The 25,999-nt window shown below is 38.3% G+C and overlaps 1 protein-coding gene across 1 annotated transcript in view; it reads right to left on the bottom strand.

Annotated features, from left to right (window-relative positions):
- LOC117394220 (XK-related protein 4) overlaps nt 1-24,702 on the bottom strand; it is a 138,143-nt gene extending 113,441 nt beyond the window's left edge. The window contains exon 1 of the mRNA XM_059016931.1: nt 23,850-24,702. Coding sequence (XP_058872914.1) covers nt 23,850-24,679 — 830 coding nt within the window. The 5' untranslated portion in view covers nt 24,680-24,702. The remainder of the gene's footprint in view (nt 1-23,849) is intronic.
- Between the last annotated feature and the right edge of the window lie 1,297 nt (nt 24,703-25,999).

Below are 25,999 nucleotides of genomic sequence, written 5' to 3'. Positions count from 1 at the left end.
CCACCGACTGGAAATGAGAAGGCTGAGTATGCTACAAAAAGAGACCCAAACTTAGCCACAGCAACTTTTTTATATTAATGAACAGTAAATATAAATGAGACAAAGTCCACATGGGCTATACAGTACAGCTACTGTATCAGACATGTAATTCTTACAATCGATGTGGGTTGCCACATTATCAGTGGTAATAGAGGAGTCCTGGATGGTCTATTAAATTCACATACCACACTCCCAATGAATCTGCAGCAGTGCTTTTGCTACTTCAGTAACAGACTACAAAATAAAGGTCTTCGCATTTTCCAGTTCATTTACGCTACAAGAAAAAATCAACAGTGATGGGTCCATCTGACACAAAGGTTTAAAAAACATCAACCTGCTGAGCATCACCTGTTCCTTTCGCTAGTGATTGGTTCACACATCTCACAGTCCCCCCCCCCCCTTAATTTTGGCAAGTCATTTCCAGTGGGTTTAACAAGAGCTTTCTCTCAGCCTGCTCAGGTGATCTGGGAAAGACTAAGGACTAAGCTGTTTGACTTTCATTATAAAAGGCATACATGTAAAGTTGGGTGTGTTAAATTACTGCACAGCAAAGATAGGCTAGATAAGTAGGGGGTTGTCAACCAATTAATTGTTTTAAAACACCATTTTCAGCCAATTTCATTCTTCTGACTGAAATAATGATGGCCATTTTAGAGTACTCAGCATTGTCTTGTGATGAGCTCTAAAGATGCAATGAGTTGCAAATCTGGCAATTAGCCTATGTCATATACAGGACTTCCTACAGCAGTTCATCAAAATATGCAATTTTATTATTAAGCTTAAAAAAGTAAAGAATGAATTTGAACAAAACCTGTTAGCAATTTAGACTGGACCATACATGCGTATTTAAAAATAGGGTTACATGGTCATATAGTATGGGGAGCCATGTGTAAAAAAAAAGCATCTTTTTTCCAAATTTAACTTAAATCTTGTATTTTTTCTACCAGCTTTCTGCTTTCACACAATTTGATTGGCTCTTGTAATGCTGACATTTGCATATTCCCTGATTATCATTACAAGAGCCAATCAAATCGCGTGAAAGCACAAAGCGGGCAGAGCTCATTTGCATACAAACTCCAGATTTAGCTGGCCAGTTAAATATTTAGCTAAATGTTAAATCTTGTTAAGAGATTTAAGATTTAGTTAAATATTTAGCTAAATGTTATATCTAGTTAAGCGATTTAAGATTTAGTTTAATGTTTAGCTAAATGTTAAATCCTGTAACTAGATTTATAAATTATATCTGAATGTACACATTTAAAAAATATATATATTTTTTCACAACATTTATAAATTTGGGGAAAAAATACAAGATTTAAGTTAAATCTGGAAAAAAAGCATGTTAAAATATTAACGCTTTTTTTTTTTTTTTTTTTTTTTTTTTACACATGGCACCTTGTACTATAATATAGGATTTCGTTTTTATATAAGACTTGGACAATGCAAAATACATATGCAATGCACACAACCATTCTACAGTCACTTAGCCTTGATACGCAGTGGCCTTTTTTTTTTTTTTTTTGTAATTCAGGTTTTTTTTTCACTCTACGCTAGGTAGTATATTGGTAATGCATCATTCTGTCTGCAAAATGTGTGGTGGCTCATTTCCTTCAGCTACAAAAGCTAAAACACATCAGGCTTTTCAAAGTATAAACAAAGGAGGACAATCTTGGATAGCCTACATTATTAGGTATTCGTGCATTGTCAGATTAGATCAATGTCTCGCCAACTACGTTTCCACACAAGACAGTCCTGAATGTCTGTGTCCATATCCATAAAAAAAGAAGCAACTGCTGTTTTTAAATCACTCCTTAAGACATTGTGTTGGAAATTAGAAGAAAACACTCCAGGCAGGCCCCTGGGGGTAACTTGCAGCATGGAACTCTATGTGCATTCACAAGCAGTCAATTATTGACTTCAACTGGGGGTCTTGATTCTCTGGCTGTGGCTCCCTGGCAACAACACAGCTTTACAAACAGAGAGAGGGTACTACCACTGTAAATGGTCATTTAGACAGCTGCAATATACAGTGCCTTGCGAAAGTATTCGGCCCCCTTGAACTTTGCGACCTTTTGCCACATTTCAGGCTTCAAACATAAAGATATGAAACTGTAATTTTTTGTGAAGAATCAACAACAAGTGGGACACAATCATGAAGTGGAACGAAATTTATTGGATATTTCAAACTTTTTTAACAAATAAAAAACTGAAAAATTGGGCGTGCAAAATTATTCAGCCCCCTTAAGTTAATACTTTGTAGCGCCACCTTTTGCTGCGATTACAGCTGTAAGTCGCTTGCGGTATGTCTCTATCAGTTTTGCACATCGAGAGACTGAAATTTTTGCCCATTCCTCCTTGCAAAACAGCTCGAGCTCAGTGAGGTTGGATGGAGAGCATTTGTGAACAGCAGTTTTCAGTTCTTTCCACAGATTCTCGATTGGATTCAGGTCTGGACTTTGACTTGGCCATTCTAACACCTGGATATGTTTATTTGTGAACCATTCCATTGTAGATTTTGCTTTATGTTTTGGATCATTGTCTTGTTGGAAGACAAATCTCCGTCCCAGTCTCAGGTCTTTTGCAGACTCCATCAGGTTTTCTTCCAGAATGGTCCTGTATTTGGCTCCATCCATCTTCCCATCAATTTTAACCATCTTCCCTGTCCCTGCTGAAGAAAAGCAGGCCCAAACCATGATGCTGCCACCACCATGTTTGACAGTGGGGATGGTGTGTTCAGGGTGATGAGCTGTGTTGCTTTTACGCCAAACATAACGTTTTGCATTGTTGCCAAAAAGTTTGATTTTGGTTTCATCTGACCAGAGCACCTTCTTCCACATGTTTGGTGTGTCTCCCAGGTGGCTTGTGGCAAACTGTAAACGACACTTTTTATGGATATCTTTAAGAAATGGCTTTCTTCTTGCCACTCTTCCATAAAGGCCAGATTTGTGCAGTATACGACTGATTGTTGTCCTATGGACAGAGTCTCCCACCTCAGCTGTAGATCTCTGCAGTTCATCCAGAGTGATCATGGGCCTCTTGGCTGCATCTCTGATCAGTCTTCTCCTTGTATGAGCTGAAAGTTTAGAGGGACGGCCAGGTCTTGGTAGATTTGCAGTGGTCTGATACTCCTTCCATTTCAATATTATCGCTTGCACAGTGCTCCTTGGGATGTTTAAAGCTTGGGAAATCTTTTTGTATCCAAATCCGGCTTTAAACTTCTCCACAACAGTATCTCGGACCTGCCTGGTGTGTTCCTTGTTCTTCATGATGCTCTCTGCGCTTTAAACGGACCTCTGAGACTATCACAGTGCAGGTGCATTTATACGGAGACTTGATTACACACAGGTGGATTCTATTTATCATCATTAGTCATTTAGGTCAACATTGGATCATTCAGAGATCCTCACTGAACTTCTGGAGAGAGTTTGCTGCACTGAAAGTAAAGGGGCTGAATAATTTTGCACGCCCAATTTTTCAGTTTTTTATTTGTTAAAAAAGTTTGAAATATCCAATAAATTTCGTTCCACTTCATGATTGTGTCCCACTTGTTGTTGATTCTTCACAAAAAATTACAGTTTCATATCTTTATGTTTGAAGCCTGAAATGTGGCAAAAGGTCGCAAAGTTCAAGGGGGCCGAATACTTTCGCAAGGCACTGTAATCAAGGCAAGCTGCTCTACCACCACTGGTCTTACTGCTATTACCTTTGCTGAACCAATGGCCAAGGAGGCATTACAAGATGTCATCAGGAGAAGGGGAAAAGACTTGTTCACTGTGACTACAGATTCCATACATTAAAAATGAATTGTAGGTGCCCCAAATAAAATCCAAACCCAAACAAGTAGAAGACATATAACAGGCATTGTACTTCCCTAATACCTTTACTCTCCAAGCTTCCATACTATAAATTGCCTGTGCAGTTTAATCAGACACTTCTTTAATGACAATAATATCCAAATGTAAAACCAATGGGAGATGTAAAAAATGAGCCTGTATCACCAGCCTGTACCATTGGAACAACATATAAAACAATAGGTAATGGATATTGCTAAGCTGAAAGCATTTGTGGTGGGACACGAGGACTCTAACCCATTGGCATTTCATTTTATTGATGTGGGTTCAAACTATATTGCCACATCAAGGAAAGTATAAAGTATTACTGACTGTGCACAGTAAACCTCCCAATACTCAGTGGTAAATAAAAAGGAGGATCTAGATTTTCACACTATAAGAAGTCATGCTTTCCCAGAATGCTTTGTTAAGACAATTGCTAAAATAGTTTAGATTTCAATGAAAACAACAGTAACTTAAACAGGGGTTCAAATAACTTGAAAGATTTTCTAGTGCACCCGGAGCTACAAACAAACACATGTTGCAATCTATCCACATCCCCTGAATCTTTTTTCTTTAAGAAGTAGTGTACAGTATGTATGTGATGATTAATCAGGAATAGCACTTCAATATCTGAGAAACATGTCTTATACTTGTTTGGGTTTGGATTTTATTTTGGGCACCTACAATTTATTTTTAATGTATGGAATCAGTACAGTCACAGTGAAAAAGTAGTTTGAAGAAGGGGTGGTTAAAGAGCAACAGACTCTCAGTCAACATGTCCCCCAGGTTAAAGTCAGTCGCCTATACAGTTAGGGGTTAATATGTATGCTGTGCAGTGTCAAACCTTAACACTTGCAAAAAATATTTTGTAGTAACCTACTTTGTCAGGCAGCTTCAAAGATCAACTTCCATTTTAAGAACATGATGTGTGTTTACCTGGCATTATCTATACAGTATGTGTATGAAATAGATCAAGATATTCAGATAACATGTATAGAAGGCTGCACTACGCATTCATTGTATCTACTAAATGAACAATACTTTACCTAAATAGTAGTATTTAATAAAAGACTGCAAGCCTATTTGCTTGTACTACTTGCTTGTTTTTAGGGAGTTACTAAAAACCAATCTGCTGCTCTGTTTCATTTTCCCTAGAGCAGAATAAGCCTCAGAATTACAACAGAATTGCTCCCTGTTTTGACCTATCCACTTTATATAGTAAAAGCACACAATCAACTGTACACTGCACATATACAGTATTTACAAATGGCACAGACTAAAACTTGTTTTAAAGAAACATGTTTGACAACAGTTTGGAGTAATGGAAATGCATTTTTTTTTTACCACAAGTAGTTTGTAGTTAAATGCAATGTATTTTATTTCTAACAGCATCATTAAAGAAGTGCAGATTTGTATTTTAAAAATAGAACACTTTTTGTATAATTTAGAAAAGTTCCTCATAAATAATAAGTATACTACATATTTACAGTTTAACACATACTTCCTCCCATTTTATGGTATATCCAGTAATCTGAAAATATTACTAAATAATATATTATTATATTATACACCTACAGTATAAAGAAATTTTGAGATCCTGTGTGGGAGAAGCTTAAATTATACAGAACTACATGAATGTAAGTTCCATTCCATTCTACGTAAACCCCACTGCAGCACTGAAAGGAAAACTTATATTTGTGTTTCAACAGCACCCAGGCAAAGTTTTGTACTATACTAAAACAGGATAGGCAAGATTAATATTGATGGGGTCATTGAACCGCAACATATTCTAGATGAGTGTGAATAACTTCTTTCGTACGTAAGTGTACACCACTGATTCTTCAATGTTGAAAAAAGTCTGCCTGCAAGATCAAATAACATAAAGACATATGATTGTCAGCACATGGCACATTATTATACCTGTACAATATACATTTGTATTTTCTCAGTCAGCGTTTCCATACAGTACCACTAAACTGTACCATAATGTAGCAACTGGGACTACAACTGAAAGTAGAGCCAACTTATCCTTCTAGGCTAGTGTGATGACAACCCATTCACAGATACCATACACACAAACAAAATAACATATTCCCCATTTTAAAAAAAATTGGCAAGTCCATTGTAATCTATAAAACCGACACAAATATCATAGAAAAAAGCTAGAACACTATATTTTGTATCAGTTTTTTGCTAGGCAATGTAGCTGCACACATACATATTATCTGCAGAAGCTGTAAAAACCTGAGAGATTTTCATCTAAACTTCATATCCCCATGACAACAATGCTGAGCATATCTTGTAAGAAATCCTGCAGCAGCATGGATGTAGGCTACTGTAAGTATAGTTGACACTGGTCCATGTTTTTCTGAATACAGTTTAATGTTATGCAATGTGCGGCATTGTTTTTAAATTACTCAAGTTGGCTCCCAGCTCGGGAGGGAGCTCGAATTCTCTGGTCCGACTCCTCGGGCTGGCCTGAATTCTAAAGTCTGAATTCGGGCTGGGGGGAAATTACATCACTAAATGTCAACCCTGGGAACTCCCAGCCATAGTTAGCGATGGCACAGACTGTAGTATCTACAACATATTGACAATAACAATCAACCATTTTCTTAAATACTTTCTAACAAGTCTGGCACAAACAATTTTGGATGTTACTTAACTAAACCCCATTGTAAAGAAAAAGAACACAAAAATGCTTAACATAAAAAATAACAGTCCTACTACAGTAGCAGGCACAGTTTACAGTGCTTCTGAAGTCCAGATTTTTTAAAGCAGTTGATGGAAATGTCAAGTCTACATAGGCGGCGCGTATAAGAGGCTTGGGGAAGCTAAGCCATGGAGTTTTTGCCACTGATCAACACAACACAAAAAAGTCCATAATGTCAAAGTGCAACATAAAATCTACAAATTGTTCTAAATTAATTACAAATATAAACCAGAAAATAATTGATTGCATAAGTATTCACCCCCTTTGCTATGACACACCTAAATAAGCTCTGGTGCAACCAATTGTCTTTAGAAGTCACATAATTAGGAGTCCACCTGTGTACAATTAAGGTGTTTCACATGATTTCAGGTTAAATACATCTGTCTCTGGGAGGTCCCACAGTTGGTTAGTACATTTCCTAACAAAAACTACATCATGAAGACGAAGAAACATTCAAAGCAAATCCAGAATAAGGTTCTTCAAAAGCACCAATCAGGGGTAGGATATAAGAACATTTCTAAGGCATTGAATGTCCCCCGGAGCACAGTAAAGTCCATTATTAAGAAATGGCAAAACTGTGAATTATCTAGAACAGGCCGTCCTCAAAAACTGAGTATCCGGGCGAGAAGGGCACTAGTCAGGGAGGCCACCAAGAGGCCTATGGCAACTCTAAAGGAGTTACAGTCTTCCACGGCTGAGCAGGGAGACACTGTGCATACGGCAACAATAGCCCGGGTGCTTCACAAAACTGTCCTTTATGGGAGAGTGGCAAAAAGAAAGCCATTGTTGAAAAAAAAACTCACATCAAATCTCGGCTAGAGTTTGCCAGAAGGCATGTGGGAGACTCTGAGACCAAGTGGAAGAAGATTCTATGGTCTGATGAGACCAAAATAGAGCTTTTTGGCCTCAACGTTAAGCGCTATGTTTGGCGCAAGCCTAACACCGCACATCATCCTGAGAACACCATCCCTACCGTGAAGCATGGTGATGGCACCATCATGCTATGGGGATGCTTCTCTGCATCAGGGCCTGGAAAGCTCGTGAAAATTGAGGGCAAAATGGATGCAGCAAAGTACAGAGAAATCCTGGAGGAAAACCTGCTGAAGTCTGCAAGAGACCTGGGACTTGGGAGAAGATTCATCTTCCAGCAGGACAATGACCCCAAACATACAGCCAAAGCCACAATGGAGTGGCTTAAAAACAAAAAGGTCAATGTCCTGGAGTGGCCTAGTCAAAGCCTGAACCTCAATCCAATTGAGAATATGTGGAAAGAGTTGAAAATTGCTGTTCACTGTTAAATCCATTTTGATTCCATGTTGTACAATAAAATGTGGAAAAGTCCAAGGGGGATGAATACTTTTGAAAGCCACTGTATATATATATATATATATATATATATATATATATATATATATATATATATATATATATATATATATATATATATAATGTAAAAGAGTGGTAGTGTAGTGTTGCTGGGCACCGGTATTTTTCTTCACAGACTGGAGTGAACACTTCAGTGATTCAGGTGAATACTTTTAATTACAATATTTACAACAAGACATTTATTCTCTTGCATTTATTTGCCTGTACGGGCCACTAACTATCTCAGTTCTTCTCCCCTCTCTATGCTATGGCGAGCGTAAGTTGGACTCCCTCTGGTGGAGTGAGCCAGGACCACAGGTAAGTATCGGTTGGGCTCCCTCTGGTGGAGTGAGCCAGGAACGCAGGTGGGTACAGGTTGGGCTCCCTCTGGTGGAGTGAGCCAGGAACGCAGGTGGGTACAGGTTGGGCTCCCTCTGGTGGAGTGAGCCAGGAACGCAGGTGGGTACAGGTTGGGCTCCCTCTGGTGGAGCAAGCCTGGAACACAGGTGGGTATAGGTTGGGCTCCCTCTGGAGGTTCTCCTGTAACATAAGGAAGAACAGCACATCCTCTATCCCAGGCTGCCTGGAAGACAGCAAGGAGCAGGCCAGAAGGAACCAGCAATAATAAAGATTGTTCTCACACCCCGATTCTGTGCTTGGTGGTTTTCTTCCAAATGTCTACCCCTCCTTCTTAGGGTTGTACCGTTACTCCGGCAGCCTGTAATCCACCCTGTATGAGCCGGACCTGGTTCTGTAAATCGTTTCTTGATGTGCACTCGCTGCACCAGCAGCTGTAAACCGTGCAGTATTTTTAATACGTCCCGCAACACACTTGGTCAAAGTAATTGCTGCTCCTGCAGCTGGAGAACACGTAATGTTTTAACAAGTCCCGCTCCTATAAACAACACACTCGGTCATCGCTGCTGCTGCAGCTTGAAACCAAACAGTGTGGACACCGTAATATATTTTTAATCCAAAAGTATCAAAACAAAACCAAACAGTTCAAAATAAAAGTCTGCCTCACCAAGAGGTAAAAACGCTCTATGCTAGACTTTTCCAAAAATCACTATAATTCAAACGTAACGCACTTACTACATTTTCCTCAGCACCAGAATACTCCTTGGAAGCTTGAACAGGCAGGACAACCGGGTAGCGTTCCCCACAATCGCCCCCATTGTTCTGCCCCGCTTCCTTTTAAATCATCTAACCCCGCCTTCTCAATCAATACTGGGGACTATAGGTTGTGTAGTTTTTTTCCCAGTGACGCCATTTCTTAAAGGCGCCACTGCTCCTTCCTCACAATATATATATATATATATATATATATATATATATATATATATATATATATATATATATATAAATAATGTGTGTGTGTGTGTGTGTGTGTGTATCTTACTGTACATCGTTCGGTTTAATACATGCGGGAGGAAAGTGTGGAATAGCCTCCCCAAACGAAGGACACATGCGCCGCCTATGCCAGTCTACTTTTAATGTTTTCAAGCAAATTGGCTTCATCACTGTCATTCTCATATCCACTTTGACATCTGACATATTTTTTTTCCCTTTTCCAGCGCTTTTAACCTGTTCCCTTTCAATTTGAAGATGACCAAGAACCATACTTTTGGGATATGCCTGCCACAGGTCAGGTATTCACTGAGCATTTTATGCCAGAGCTGCCGATAGGCCCCTCTGGGGAGTGGCGTCCTCGGTCCTGCCTATGGAGGGAATAACTAGTCACACCGCTGAGATCACGTTCTCTTTTGTCTCTCACAATCAGGTAGGTAAGGTAGGTATAAACTCACCTCTCCAGTTGCGTGATTTAGTCTTTATGAAAAAGTTCTCACTATGAGTTTTCTGATAGTTCAACGGAATCGGAAAATCGGCTTCTGAGGACTGAGCTGTAAACACTGTGCAACTGCGCTCTGTTTTAAAAAAAAAAAAAATCTTTCTTTCAACAGCCTACATCGCTTGGCGACTGTAGTCTAATCCTACAGCATCTGTTGTCTGTGTGTATTTCCTCCGCTTTTTGCAGCTAAAATTAATAAAAGAGAGAAAAGAGAGACACGTATTCCTCCACCGGGACCGGCTCTGCCACACCCGCTGTTGAGTTGATGCCGCTGGGCTGACTCGGCCCGCACACTTGGTGTGCACGGCCCAAAAAAAAAAAAAAAAAAAACATCAGCTTCTGCTGAGTGTGAGTGTGCAGTTTAAAAAATAAAAAAATAAAAAATAAATATATCAAATATAAATATATAAATATAATAAAAAAATGTCTCTTTCTTTTTCTATATATACTGTCTGTAGGCTGTGCTCCACTCTGCTGTTAGATACGCACTGCTCAGGTTATGTGACTGCACGCAGTCCAGACTAGACACCCGGCCCAGTACCTCGGTGCTTACGCCCTCGGTGCTCGGTGCCCTCAGTGCCCTTGGTGCTCTTGGTGTCTCGGTGCCTCGACGCCCTCGGTACTTGAAGCTCGCTGCCCTCAGTGCTTCGGTGCCACAGAGCCTCAGTGTCTCTGTGCTTCGGCGCCCTCGGTGCGCAAATGCTCCCTGCATCTGTGCCTTCGGTGCTTCTGTGTCTCAGAGCCTCGGTGCTTCGCCATCCTTGGTGCCCCAGAGATTCAGTGCCTTGGCGACCTTGGTGCTTAGACGCTCCCTGCATCAGCGCCCTCTGTGCCCTTGGTGCCCTCGTTGCCTTGGTGCCTCAGAGCCTCCTTGCCTCGGTGCTTCAGCGCCCTCGGTGCCTCTGTGCTTAGGAACCTTCGGTGCTTGGACACTCCGTACTTCAGTGCCCTTGGTACCTCAGGGCCTTAGTGCATCGGTGCTCAGACGCTCCGTGCATCAGTGCTTGGCCCAGGCACGTCAAGTTGTCGAAATTTCCCCAACAGGAAAAAAACCTCCTTTGTGCCAGATGCTTGGTTATGCAGCACGACTCCTCTGCCTTAGGAGACAAGACGTTCTGCTCAATCTGCGCAGCATCCCAGCCACAGACCCTGCGCAGGAGGCTCGCAGAGTTAACGGGTGCAGCTTCCTCAGCTAGCTCAGCTGAGCCCTCTGCACCTCAGACTATTAGGTGCTCGCCACCGTACACACAAGTTACATGCTACAGTTCCGAACAGGCCCTCCTCCCTTTTGAGGGATCACGATTACATCCTTGAGCAACCCTCTCCAGGTCTTGGCCCTCAGGCAAGAAGTAAAAACATTACTTCAAAAACAAGCCATTTGCCACGGTCGGGGTCGCTACGAGCATTGTATGCAGCCGTCTGATTGGTGTAAGTATTATTATAATACTGTCTGCAGCAAATTCACGTCTTAACATTTAACTATTTCTGTGGAAAATCTGTAGTATTTCTTGCTCAACACGTGATAACTTGGAAAAACATGGAAATGCCACGTTTTTCACCAACTCGAATTGTCCATCAATTTGAGTTCTTTGAGAATTCAGGCCAATTCGAGCGCACTCGAGTCGATTCGAGCTGGCTGTCCATGGAAACGAGGTGGAACAGTTAATAGTGTGTTTCAATGCGAAAAATTGCACTTATTTCCTTGAGCCACCTTAATCACATTGTATTCCTTAACTACTGATACACATTCATTGCACAATACACACATTGGCTTTGTGTTCTGTACAGTTGGTAAAATAAATAAGTATTCATTGGTCCACTCATTGTTGATTTTCACCATCAGTTTTCTCTTCTTACTAGTTAAGTACAGAGAGCCATGTTTATATCACTTTAAAATAAGACGCAATGTTTTTTTTTTTTTAATAGCAACACGAGTAAAAAACTAAAATCACCCACAGAGTATGCAAAGCAGAACTCAATGGAACTAGTTTGCGTGAGTCGTGCTGAGTGGCTTAATGACTGGAAAGGGGTGGTGTGCTGCTTTGTCTGATACAAAAATAAGACACATTTCTTAATCACAAATTGATTGACGATGTTACTGTTGTTTTTTGTTTTTGTTCTTTATTTTCTATATTTATTTTAGTTATTTTTTTATAATTTTTGCTGACTGTCGATGGACGTTGTTAGTTTTGGCTAAGGAGAAAACTGACAAAGCAAAAGCAGCACATCATTTTTCTTAAAGGTGCAGTAGGCTAATCAAATATAAGAAAAAAAAATCCTTCAGGTTTTAGAAAAACTAACTATCAACTTGAAATGTGTGGAGAAGGAAGACACTGACTAGTAGACTAGAGCTCTGCACGGTTCAATCTGTCATATACAGCAGCGGGGGGGGGGGTATTTAAGCTGTGTACAAATATGTTTTTCATTTTGTTTCTTTAATAACTACAAACCACCTGTCGGTTTAAAAAACATGTGTGTATTTGTGTTTTTTTTCTAACCATCCAAAATATTGGTTAGCTTTGACTGTCTCCACGCAGAAATTAATATTCATGGGGCGGTGTTTTTTCCTTTTTTTTCCCCCAGATAGGCTTACTTGTGAAACAATTACTTGAGCATAATTCAACGTGAACGTAAATGTATACTATGAACATCTGAAAACTGATATGTAAACTAAACAATTACGCAACACAATTTTATAAACTTTTGAAAATAAACTCCTAATTTTATGAAATCTGATTTTACTCCTTTTACATATTTCTACCTTAGAAGTGGCAACCCTATGGGAGCTTTTATGATGTTCAATTAAAAGGTTATTCCCACAATTATGGCATCATTCCAAGCTCCTGCCAATATTTTTAGAATGCGTGTGGTTGTATTCCACTGCTGCCGATGATCCCGTACATAAAAATAAAAATATTGTGCACCAGACAGCAGGGCTCATTATGGGTTGTCCCTGAACACTATACAGTGTTCTGTAAAGTTTTAATGACAGATGTGGAACAATAACCAAGACCCAGCAGGAGATAACATTTTGTTTTGGCCATTCTCATATCGGAGTCTTTTGGGATAAAGGTATTTATTGGTAATCATAAAATCTAAAGTAGCAATTTACTGCACCTTAGACAATGACGTCCAACAGGGAGACCCATTCAATGTTATAAGAACTTGCATATTCTCTGTGGATCTCACCAATGCGGTACACATTTTCAACAGGTGTTTCCAAACAGATTTCTGTTTGAAATGCTTAGATGCCTTACTTCAGAGGAAGAGAAGGGCAGCCAATGTGGCAAACACCTGAGCCCAGTGGAGTTTGGCTGTTGGAGATATGATATAAAGTTGCTTTCACAACTAGGAAATGAGAGCTGCAGGCGTACTTGCATTATTTGCTTTACCCTGCCTACAAAGTGTTTACGAAGGCAATGCTGCAATGTTACGCTTCTGAACCACAGCTTTTCTTGCCTAATTGTTTTTAACATGGTGTTTAGAGACGTTTTTAGCCAGGTTATGCAAAAACACAGCTGCCTCTGTTTTCTGAGATTGCTTCCCTTATGACACAAACCTGAACTTTCCCATGTCACTACTGAGGGATGCTCCTCTTCTGACATTTCTGTGCACAGTTACCACAAAGTACATGGCCTATTATCTTAGACCAGGTAATGTCTCTCTTCAATACCAACTTCCAGGAAAACTGCCCAAACACAGCATCTTTGAAGATATCAAGCCTCGACTGACTGCTGATACCATGCTCTCTTTAAAGCAAAACAGTCTGGAGTTGCTTTCTGGTATACAGTACAACATCCACTGGGATGCTCACTGAGGAAATGTTACTAAAATATGTTCAATATTCTTTGTATATCCTACTAAGACAATAATTAATAATAATAATCTTAAAGTCAACTGAACAATCCTTGAAACGATAAAAAGATAATAATTTGAACACATTTACATACTCATTAGCAGACCGTTTTCAATTAGAAGTCTCTCAATACATCCTCCTTTTCAAATATTATTTTTTGCAACACTTGCTCTACTTTTTAAATAGTGTGCATAGCCCCTGAACATTAATAACACTGTGGTTATATGGAAAACTGCGCAGTGACTTTATTTACGTCTTTGAAATATATAGGTACAGGCCCTCCTAGATTTTGATATATTTTTGTTTTGCAGCACATAGACTAAGAATCAGCCTGAAGAAAACCAAGTATTCACACTGAGTCATCCTGCTTTTGCAAGAACAGTTCTTGCCAAGCACACAGCATAACTGTGCAACATATGTCACAGTTTAAAGCAAGACTTTTTTTTCAGACATGTATATGCTTTAGAAAAACAATAAGGCTGATATTGTTTCTCTGGGGAGCTAAACAGCTATTGCAGACCTTTCTATTCTGAGGAAATCACTTAAGGATTTGCTCCCGGTCACTTACGCTTTCCCATTTCTTGCTACTCTGGATCCTGATACACTGTGACGAGCTGGAGCATGGGTCACTTTCAATGCTAATACTGGACTCAGTCCTACAGACAGAAATGACCCACAAACAGAAGTGAAATCAGTTTTTTTTCTCCATCTAAGATCCCTTCACACCCTCCTACTGTGCCTTTCTCTTGTTAAAAAAAATTATTAAAAAAATTAATATTATGATATCCTTCGTGTTTATAATAGCTAGTTCTTTCTGATCTCCAAATCCCAACAGAATATTTTCCAATGCCCTGAGAAATTCCAAGATAAGAGCATGGTTTGTAAAGGGACAGTAAAATGTAGTAAAGTATATAGAGAGAGCACCTGTGCCGAGACAGACACTTGAAAAACACGGCAAAATAATGGAAAGCACTTGAAGCATGTTAAAGCCAGCGCTAAGCATGGTAAAATACAATTCAATACATATGTACTGTTGCAAAATTTAAAGCGTTAATATGCTTTTAATTACATTTCACGTGGCAAGAGTACAAAGCCCCCATGTTGCTTTAAGCTCCCCACCCCACCCCCAACTAATTCGTATTAGGAATAACAATATTCACATCAATTCACAAACAGAAACACAGTGATTGGGAGATAGTTTCAGAGGCTGCTGGGAAATAGAATGCACTGCCTTCAAGGCAAGATTTACAAAACGTTAATGTCCTAAAGTCAACCCCCCCCCCCCCCCCCCCCCATGTCTTTAGACATTTAGACATGTAAAATATCTGGAAGAGCCAAAATAAGCCAAATAAGTTAAAAGTTGACACCTAAAGATCAGTGATTCAAAAAGAATATACGCTTTGAAATAATTGTATAGAAAGATTAAGGATTTCTCTGACTGCTCACTGAACCGATGCTTTGGTTGAGCAGGGTTTAGAGAGAGCTATTGAAAAGAACAGTAAAGATGAAGTAAGTCATTCTGGTTGCATAACAAGGGGCCGTGATGGCAATTTAGCACACAGAAATAGAGGAATACAGAGATATAACTGACTAGATGACACCAAGGTCTGTTTTTTGAAAGAATGTGTCATGAGGCAAAATATGAAAGTGTCTGAAAGGAAATTGTAAAAAAAAAAAAATATATATATATATATATATATATATATATATATATATATATATATATATATATATATATATATATATATATATACTGTATATATTATTATTACATCTACTACATTTTTATCCCCTGCTGAAGGAGGCAGGCATTCTATATGTAAGGTATAAACCACGACGGGCCATGTGGTTCCCATGGTAATACCACGCCTGGGGTGGTGATAAGGCCTTTAACCACATGGCCTGAAGTGGTTTATACTGCTTATAACACGGCTACCTGTCATTTGTGGGAAGAAAAATATTTAAAATAATTACATTTAAATTTAATTTTAATTAACATTTAAATTAAGACAAAACTAGAAACTTTTATTGTGTGTACATCCGCAGTGTAATATAGTCCCAAATTTAATTTAATCAAATTCATTGTTTGCTTATTAGAAAAAATTGCACATGTTAGTTTGTTGTGAATTTCTGCATCGAAAGTGCCATCTCACTAGAAACTAGAGGACTGAGTACAAGCTGTGATGATGGGCGGACTTTCAAATGACAATAGGAAGCAAGGGGAGCAGCTGCCATGGAGACTGAAGTCGGATCTTGAAGTGAGTCTGTTAACTTGTTATATGTGAGGCACATATATTCTAGTACGTTTTCATCCTTCTAGATCTCAAAATATGTTTTTGTTAGTTGTTGGACACCCTTGTGTCCAAGTTGTGCCAGATTAAGTTGAAGATCAAACCAGACTTTACGCCGACCTCAGTTGTTTTCTGTTTTGTATTTGTGATTAATTTAGAACAATTTGTAGATTTTATTTTTCACTTTGACATTATGGACTTTTTTTTGTGTTGATCAGTGGCAAAAACTCCTAATTAAATCCATTTTGATTCCATGTTGTAACACAATAAAATGTGGAAAAGTCCAAGGGGGGTGAATACTTTTGAGAGCCACTGTATATATATAATGTTGACTTTGCCAACAAGCAAGGCAATTGCAATGTTTAAATAGAGTTTGCAAGTAAACAATACGTGACTCGAGACGAAACAAAGACAAATATGAACAAAGAAAAACCAGCTGATAGAGGAGGAAAGTGTTTATGGCCCGATGTAGAAAACATTTAGTTTGAATGGAGTACTTTGAATGACTTTAATACATACTGTAACTTGTTCTTCATGTCAGTGCAACGCAGTGGTACACTTGTAAAGTATGTGTATCGTTATGGTTCTGATTAAGAAAACAAAATTAATGTATTATTGTACAGCTGGAAGTTTAATGCAATTGTACTGCACTGTATATAACACTAAAATGTTTGTTTACTGGTTATTAGATGGTACAGGTACACTGTTTAGTTTATTGTTTTTTTTTTTTAATTGATGCAAGCGGCACTGTTTAATAATTTTCTTTTAAATTTGAATTAATTAACAGATTCGTAAAAGCCATTGCAGTGGGAACTATATTGTCTAAGTGTGGATTTGGAAAGAAATGTTCAGTAAAGCAAAGAAGATATGTTCTTGAAGTGTTTGGGTACTTGATAAGCTAAAAAAAATAGGTTAATACAGATGTGATGTGGGATGTATAACTTGATTTTACGCTCTGTTAATTATTACTTTTTAAATCCATTCAAGTACCACTTGTCAGTGGTTTACACTGTTACTGCTGGAATTTACAGTAGTAGTATTACAGCTGTATTTTGATGTATTTTGACTTGAACCAATTACAGCAGTGGTGCACAACTCAGGTCATGGAGGGCCGGTGTCCCTCCTGGTTTTTGTTCTAACCATACCCTAAACTAGTTAGTTGGACCAATTAAGCTTCTAATAAGGTCCAATAAAGTACTTTAGGGTGCAGTTGTAATAAAAACCTGCAGGGACACCTGCCCTCCAGGACCGAGTTGTGCACCACTGAATTACAGTAATCCGTCGCATGTCCGCCCGTCACAAATCCGCCCAAACCGTTTATCCGCCATGATCAACCTCTTCAGCAATGTTACTTTATTATTGAACAGAGAAGATTAGTTTAGAGACTGTAGATCCTACCAAAGTTTCCATAAACTGTGTTTTATGTGCTCCGTGCGCTGCCATTGCTGGTAGTGTCACGTGAGCTGTTCAGTGTGTTGATAAGTAAATAAATCATGTTCATCTGCGTAGTGTATCAACTTCAACCTCCATCTCGATCTCCTGCCTGTCACTCAGCAGCGAATGCACGCATCCACAGAGCAGACGGATACCCTGTCGCAAGCAGTAATACCCTGTATCTTTCTAATCAAGGGATTTAGGGGAGCTCCCTAATAAAAGCTGAATTTCAAAACAATAATTGTGTGAATATAGTAATTGTTACAGCTGTGTATAATGGTATTTAAAACAGGATTCATTCATCCGACTTTACATATCCACCCTTACTGTGGTCCCACCACAGTCGGATATGCGACGGATTACTATATTTTGAAATTTTGAAAAAACGGAATAGAGCTTCTATTAGCAGTTTAACTAAAAACAAAAAACACTGTCAAATTGTGAATGGAATAAAATGTTGCAAACAAGGGTTATTTCTAAACTAAACCTTTTTTTCTTTATTTATCGGTATTGAACATGTAGGAAGAAAAAAAAGTATTTTAAACACAAAAAAGTGTTTTCTTAAAACATAAGTCTCAAAAAGGGGGGAGCGACTTTTACGCCAGTGCGACCTATAAAACTATTTTTACTATACTTATATACTGTGTAATGTAATGAGTAATGAGACTAAAGTACAGTCAGTTACTCATTACACAGAGACACCACTTAATGCTAAATCTGTTTTCATTTCAACATGCCAGGCCAGACAAGGGACACGCAGCTTGTCTTCCAATACAAGTGTATAAAAAACATGGATTAAGACACTGCATTTTAGTTGACAGAATTCAAGTTATACCGATGGAGAGGGCTGGGCACCATTTGTTTGGGACTGTGACGGGGTACACCCCCGCCCCTGTATTATTTGAATGTTTTGTAGGATTATTATTATTATTATTATTATTATTATTATTATTATTATTATTATTATTATTATTATTATTATTATATTTGGGACGGTGGGAAAGCCATGTTTTTATTGTTTGTTTTTAATTAAAAAACCTGTGAGAATGTGGCTGGAGCCTCGACAAGGTCATTGTTTTATTGATAATTAATTAAGGCTCCAGCCACAGCTTAAAAGAACCCGCTCCAGGCTAATCAGGGCATTTTTCCTTTGAGTCAGAGACGGGAGTACTAAAGAGCGAGAGAATACACCCGAAGCAACTGCTACCGCTGTACCACACGGTATTTGTTTGTTAGTTTATTTTGGCCATTGAGCCATTTTGTGTAAGTGTTTTGTTTATTATTTGATTTATTATTAAAAGCCGAGCGCAAACGCGTCTCGTTCCCGTACCCACCTTTGCTGCCTTTGTTTTTGTGTTGCTCCTTCCTGGTCCGTGACATCACTTCAACCACTCTGCCACAGGGACATTTTACAAAAACTGCATGTGGGCAGCCGGGCCCACACACACGGGAAGTGAGACACACAGAAGCTTGCTTTCGGTTAATTTTTTTCTTTTATGATGGTTAGGCATCCCTTTCGATTACAGCATACCAGGGGCCTGTTTATAAAAAAGCAACTTAACCTAACCAGCATCATAAGACTGTTGTAAGTGCAATGTTTACAAACTGTAGTGTTTCCAGAGCACCATCCTAACTCTAGTCACTCTTGAACAACTACTTGATTTCACGAGTGATCTGGCTTAATCTTGACATGTTCGTGGAGGTTGTAATACACTGTGGGAATGTAAAGACAGAACTCAGCAGTGGCTGCTATTCAGAGGATAATTGCTTTGAATAGTCAGCAACACTGCAGACACCCCTGTAGTTGGCTTGTTGCAATGAACTTTCACATAAGAGAAATTCTGCCATTTCTTGTGAACCTCTTTGCCATCTCGAGGAGGAGTAGTGTTTGAAGCATTTACTTTCGCTGCAATTTCTTACCACTTCTTTTTTTGTTTGATTCGTTATGTTATTTTTGAGTTTCCAGAATAATATTTCCTTGTTTATTTCTACATGAATTAATATGTTGACCTCATTTTGGGTAAATATATTTCGTTTTTTTTTTCACTTCTTTTCCTGCATTTTCAACAAGCGGTGCATTTGTCATTTGATTTGCAAGAAAACTATAATTTATATATAGGCTACTCCATAAATTAGTTTCAAATGTGTTTCCCTGAAGAAGCTCTTCAAAGCCTAAAGATGCATGTGAACATCACAAACGTGGGGTTTTGGGAAACGCCCGTCAACAGAGACTGTAAGCAGCCGCACATTCATCAAGACAATGATTGTGAGCTCCAAGTACTTCTGTTACTGGCAAACTAGCCCTTGGTCTCTGAATCTCTCAGGCAAACAGCTTCCTGCTAATGTACAATACCAAATGCTCCACGCCCTCTGCCTCCTGGGAGAGAACTGTCCCTAGTCCTGCTTCACAGACATCAGTCTACAGGACAAACTCCTTTTTAAAATACCTGATTCACACTCCTGTGGACTACAGTAGATGCCTGCATAATTATTTTTGTTTATTATATATAGCGCGCATGATAAAATGTCTGTAAATTAATTAATCCTGCTCAATTTATGCATTCATTTCAGTTTAGGGGCAAATTTAAAAACCTGTCCTGCCACAAATGTGCACAGTATGCCTCTTTAAATTTGTGATCCTTTCTCTATAAATAGGGGTTAGAATTTGAGAATAAAAAGACAGGTAATGGTAAATTGGGGTTTTAAATTGGGATGAGGAGCAGTGGACATGAACATAGCTCTGGAAGCCATGTAACCATAAGGCACGAGCAAAGAACCAGCTATGTGCAGTAATAAACAGTTACATGTCAGGCACCCATTATTATGCTAATAGAAAAAGCTTTTGTTAAGACAACAGACTACATACAGTATCTTCTTAAGGAACCCTATTTTGAAATAGTAGGAACCCTTTATATCTGGGAGATTTTTTTACACATTTAATTTATGAACACACAAAGTACGCAGGCTGCTTCATGCTGCTTCCAAGCTTCTGATGTGATATTAATTTAAGGTCCCATCTGGGTTGTGGACATTAAAGATCTACTAGCAGCTGTTTTAAAGAAGTACTGACCCAAGTGTTGTTCCCAAGACCCCCCTCAAGCAATATACTTCGTGATAACCTTAACATCAATTCCTCATACAGCTAGCCCTGGACTAGGACATTTAGCAACCAGACAACCCCCCCCCCCCCCCAATTATATATATATTTTATATACGTTTTATTTCAATTGGCTTAACATTCTAGACGTATAATTGCGAAGTGTGACATGAATGCATCTCCAGCAGATTCTTTTTTAAGAGTTGAAAAAAGCTGAAAGTTGTTGATAAGGAGGGAGGTGAACATACATTTCAAAATGACCAGTAATTGTGTGCAAACTTTTGGATTTTGATCTATTTATGATGCATTACAATTCTCTTTAAAAGTAATTGTCACATTTCCAGTATTTGCCTAAGCACTCTGTGTAAATCCTATTGCAATTAAAGGTTAATAATAACATTAAAGGGGAAATGACTTTTGACAAAATTATTTGGTTTTTTGCACATCACTAATATTTATACAACGTTCAATAGGCACATTGAAGCAAGCTATAACTGTGATAGTACTTTTATTAAAATGAGTTGTTGAGAGATATATCTTACCCAGGATCTATAATCCCACAAGTCTCATCTGTGCTATCTTCTGCACCAAAGGTTTTATGTGATATTTAAGGGCTGAACCAGAGTATAATGGAATTGCATTATATCAACTTCTCCTATTTAGTAGCCAATGCAATACAGATTTATTTGCAATATACTCCCAGTCATTCTTTGCCATGATTAAATGTAGTTACAGGTGAAGTATTATAAAAAAAAAAATTAAAAAAAAGAATATGTATGCAAAGGGACCACATACTGAATGCTCCAAACTTTGGAATAATCTTTTAGGTTGAATTCTAATTTGAATGTATGTATTTGATATGAAGTTGTGGTGTTTGTTCTTAATACTGGTATATATCTTTACAACATGAAAAGTCTCAAGGACTTAATGGCAGTCAGTGGAGTCTTTAAGTTTAAATGCCAATCAAAGATCATTACTAACAGTACAAGAACAAAATGTATATGGCATATTTCATGTAATGGAAATGCTCATTTCTATACTAGATATCAACAGGATGTGCACTTTTAAAAATAACCATTTTGCCGCTTTGATACTTAGGAAAGGAAGGAACATAAGTCTAATTATGTCGGTAATTTGGCTTGGTTGGATATATTAGTTACTACAAAATATCTTGGTATCCTGAATAAATAAAACTTTCCTCTTCAAATAAAGGCAACCAGCTTTAATAAGCAGGTATCCTACATGCACAGTGGCACCCTAAATGTGATTCCTTTACTATGAATACAACTATTTGTTTTTAACATCACCCCTACAAAAAGTGTGGGGGGGGGGGGAATAAAAATAATGTAATTAATAAATAAGATGGCTTAATAGCTCATCCATAGAGAATCTTCACACTACAGTAAAGCCTCCCTTGAGTGACTAAGATACATGATCATGCCATACTGTACTATATATTATTATTATTTATTTATTAGCAGACACCCTTATCCAGGGTGACTTACAATTGTTACAAGTTATCACATTATTTTTACATACAATTACATTATTTTTTACACATTATTTTTACATACAATTACCCAGTTGGGTTTTTATTGGAGCAATCTAGGTAAAGTAACTTACTTAAGAGTACAGCAGCAGTGTCCCCCACCTGGGATTGAACCCACGACCCTTCGGTCAAGCATCCAGAGCCCTAACCACTACTCCACACTGCTGCCCATATAAAGCAAATGTGGATTTAACTATGGTTAAATACAAAAAAAAGCCATTGAACTTCATGGATAATATCGTTTTGAATTTGTTTTTATCTGGTTGAAAAAAATTAAGTTGCATCTCTTACAAAAAATATTAGTGCTGTTGAATAAAACGTCTCATACTAAACGGTCCTCCATGCTGTCATACAGTGATGCGTTGTACAGTCAGCAGCCAGAAAAGAAAAACTCTGTGTCACAAATGGAGCATTAATACAAAAATAACTAATTGCAAACAAGTGTCAAGTGTAATTCACAAAGACCGTATTTGGGAAATGCGAGGCAGTTGGCAATTCAATAACATGGTAAAAAAAAAAAAAAAAACATACTGCATGATATAAATATATGTTCTGGACCTTCTACTCTTCCATAAAAAGCACTAGATCAAGATTTAAAATATGCATTTACAGTGTGGATTATATTATATTCACATTATGGGATGTCCAATGGTTTGCATATGTTTAAAGTGGAAGTTGTGAACAGGTCTTATGTCATAAGGCATTTATTTTTCACAAATTGTATCAATTATTTTGATTACACTATATATATATATATATATATATATATATATATATATATATATATATATATATATATATATATACTGTATATTAATTTTAAACACATCTTAGTGTTTGAAAATATAACTGAGATGCACATCACTTGTATAATACAGTGTATTATACCATTTCTAAAATGTGTTTAAAATATGTTGAACAATATTTATGTTTTATTTTTAAACTTTGGGTTTACAGTGTGCCTTAATAGAGCTGATCTGTTTTTTTAAAAACAATGCAGATAGCATTGCATCACCATCTAAGCACCAGCCTTTACAAATTGATTCATACAAGGTTCAGGTGTGTAAAAAAAGTCCCAGATTTACAGCAAACTGAACAAACCGTCCGTGGTCTTGTCTCTCAGTTTGGGTCCTGTATGTTATTCAATGTATTCTGCTCATGTGTGCGTGCTGCTTCTTATTTTTTTTCCTGCAGGAATGGCACTATATACTACTAAACGAGTATCTTAAATAACACATCTTGTTGTTTTCAAAACAACATTATATTTAAAATATACATCATGTAACTTATTAAGCAAACCTTTTGAAGGAAGCAATAATTTAACATTGTTAAAATGACTGGAAATAGTTTAATGGCTAAAATACTGTGCAGTAACATGTCGAGATACCTGTTCCAACTCCCTTTTCAGGTGATGCAATAGATTGACATGACTGACTCTTGTATTTTGTCTGTGATGACTAACTTGGATACAACATATACTAATGTGCAGTTTGCATATTAAAAACCCACAGTAATAGAGCACGTTTTATAAATACAATTATACATAGTATATGAATACGCTGAAATGGGGTAAGAATATGTTTCAATTTTGGTTTGTATGAACCGGTAGCTTGATATCTGAGAGCATCTCTAGCTGTAACGGACACTTACAGTCAACCACCATTACTAAAACAAACATTGCCCCTACTTTTACACTCCAGCACAATCTAGCAGTTGTGACTGCAAAGGAACTTTGACATGCCAACACCGTCTGAAACTGAACCCCCCAGCAAATATATCCCGCATGCACCTGGGATATAGGCTTAGTTCTTTAGCCCCCTTACCTCCAGATCTGCCCCAGCTGTAGGATGTGGATGACTGACTGCAAGAGCCAGATGCAAAATGAACAAGATGCAGTCCTTTTCTTGCTAGTCTGAGTTGCGGTGCTGCTGTTGCTGCTATTAGTTGTGGTTTTGCACTTGCTGGCTGTAGAAGTCTGTCTTTGTGGTGTTGAAGAACGGGCATCCGTGTCTCCATGTGCAGCTGATCCGCTCACCAGCTTCCCATCCACATGAGAGCCATTGGCAGCACCTGCGCTCTCCTCGGTGCTGAAATCATGTACGAACCACCTAAAGCTGAAGACCTGCACGGAAAACGAACCGAGCACCACAAAAAACAGAGTAAGCCCGAACCACCAGTACTGGCCACGGAGATAATAGTCGACGGAGAGCCAAATATCTGTGCCCACATCGGCAAAATAGACGGCCACCGCGGCGAGAATCCAGAGAAAGTCCCACACCGAGTAGTTCTGCTGCTCCCTGCCCAGACGAAAGCACAGGGAAGAGGAGCCGCAACAGCTGGACTCTTCATCCACGTAGTCCACCTCCCCGGTTGCCGAATCTGGCTGCGATCCTGGGGCTAGTCCCTGCACCGAACCCGAATGGTCGGAGTTTTGCAACGGAGTAAAAGCCACGTCGCTTTTCTTCATCTTTAATACTCCATCTGACTTTGCGGCCATTATAGTAGCCCTCCCGTTATCTGACTGACACCGTATTTTTCCTTCTCCTTCCTTTCTCTCCTCCTCCTCCTCTTTTCTCTTTCTGTCTCTGTACCAGTGCACAGAAACTGGGCTCGGTGACCTCCTCTTCCGCCAGCTGCAGCGCCGCCTATTCATAACAAAGGAACACTTCCTCTCGGCAGCGGGTACGAACCATTTGTTCTACCAGGGTGCACGTGATTTTAAACCATTACATCATTGCTTTGTTACTGTTCAGATATTCATTGGAGTTCAGCTGTCTCTTCAGAGTTATGGACTGTGGATCAGTGGACACCTTACACCCCCTCTTCCAAACACCCAAAAGAAAAACCAAAAATAGTTAAGCATTTTAATTCCATATTGAAGTGGATAAAATGAAATACAAGTAGACATTGGGTTATTAGTGCACACAAATGAACACTTTTTTATTTGGGAATCATATTTGTAATTTAAAGCATACATTCAAATTATAAATATAGTAGACACAATAAACACAATAATAACATACACAACAAAAACATAAAGAGAAGTAAGATCTGATCTATGGTGTTTTTAATATTAATCAGTAATAATAATGGTCTTAGCTTTAATAAGGACATTGTTAAATAGATTTCAGTGCCCGTGGGAAAAGGGTAATTATGATCTACATTTACCATGTGTGGAACAGAATAGCATAATACAATGCACTTACGCAGATTCATCAGAATGGGACATATAGGATGCAGTACATGTCAGTTTCATTGGCATGAAAACCTAGGTCTGTATGCAGAACAATGTCAGAGTGACTTAAGATTCATCACAATTAAACTTGAATCCTGAGGTAAAACTAAAGACACGGTGCCGCAACACAAAAAAGGCATTGGCCAAATGTTTGATACTTTTAATACAGTGAAATGTTTCTTTCATATTGTGCAGATATCTGGAGTGCCGTTTCACTGTCCTGGTAGAAACACATTTTTCAAGGGGGAACATAAAAAAAAAACGTAGAAACAAGTTTATCAAACAAATCATGATTAAAAATAATATTTATTAAAGCAGAAAAAGGGCATTGCTACATTGTTATTTTACAACAAATACTCCTAAATATTTAAATGCTTACCTGAAAAACAGTAAATGCTAAATTGCAAAATATGTTGTTATTTATGTCCACCTTTTAAATGCATATATTTTCGCCATCAGTGAATTGTCAAACTAAATACAAACCTAATTAAATGTAAAAAATAACAACAGACACGTGAAATGTCACCTTCTTGTACTGGACAGAGTGATCTTTAGCAGAAATATGTCTGATCTGTCATGCAGCTGGTGTCTTTTTCGTTGAAGACATTTTAAACAAATCGTGCAGCTCAAAAAGACGCGAAATCAGTGATAAAATATAGCGTTATTCATGTGTGTGAAAATATCTGGAAAATAAACAGATGTAATAAACATGTCTCTTCATCTAACATATTTTTGACA

Source organism: Acipenser ruthenus, chromosome 3, assembly GCF_902713425.1.
Source record: "Acipenser ruthenus chromosome 3, fAciRut3.2 maternal haplotype, whole genome shotgun sequence".
In the NCBI taxonomy this organism is placed as follows: Eukaryota; Metazoa; Chordata; class Actinopteri; order Acipenseriformes; family Acipenseridae; genus Acipenser; species Acipenser ruthenus.
This window is presented reverse-complemented; position numbering and strand designations above follow the sequence as displayed.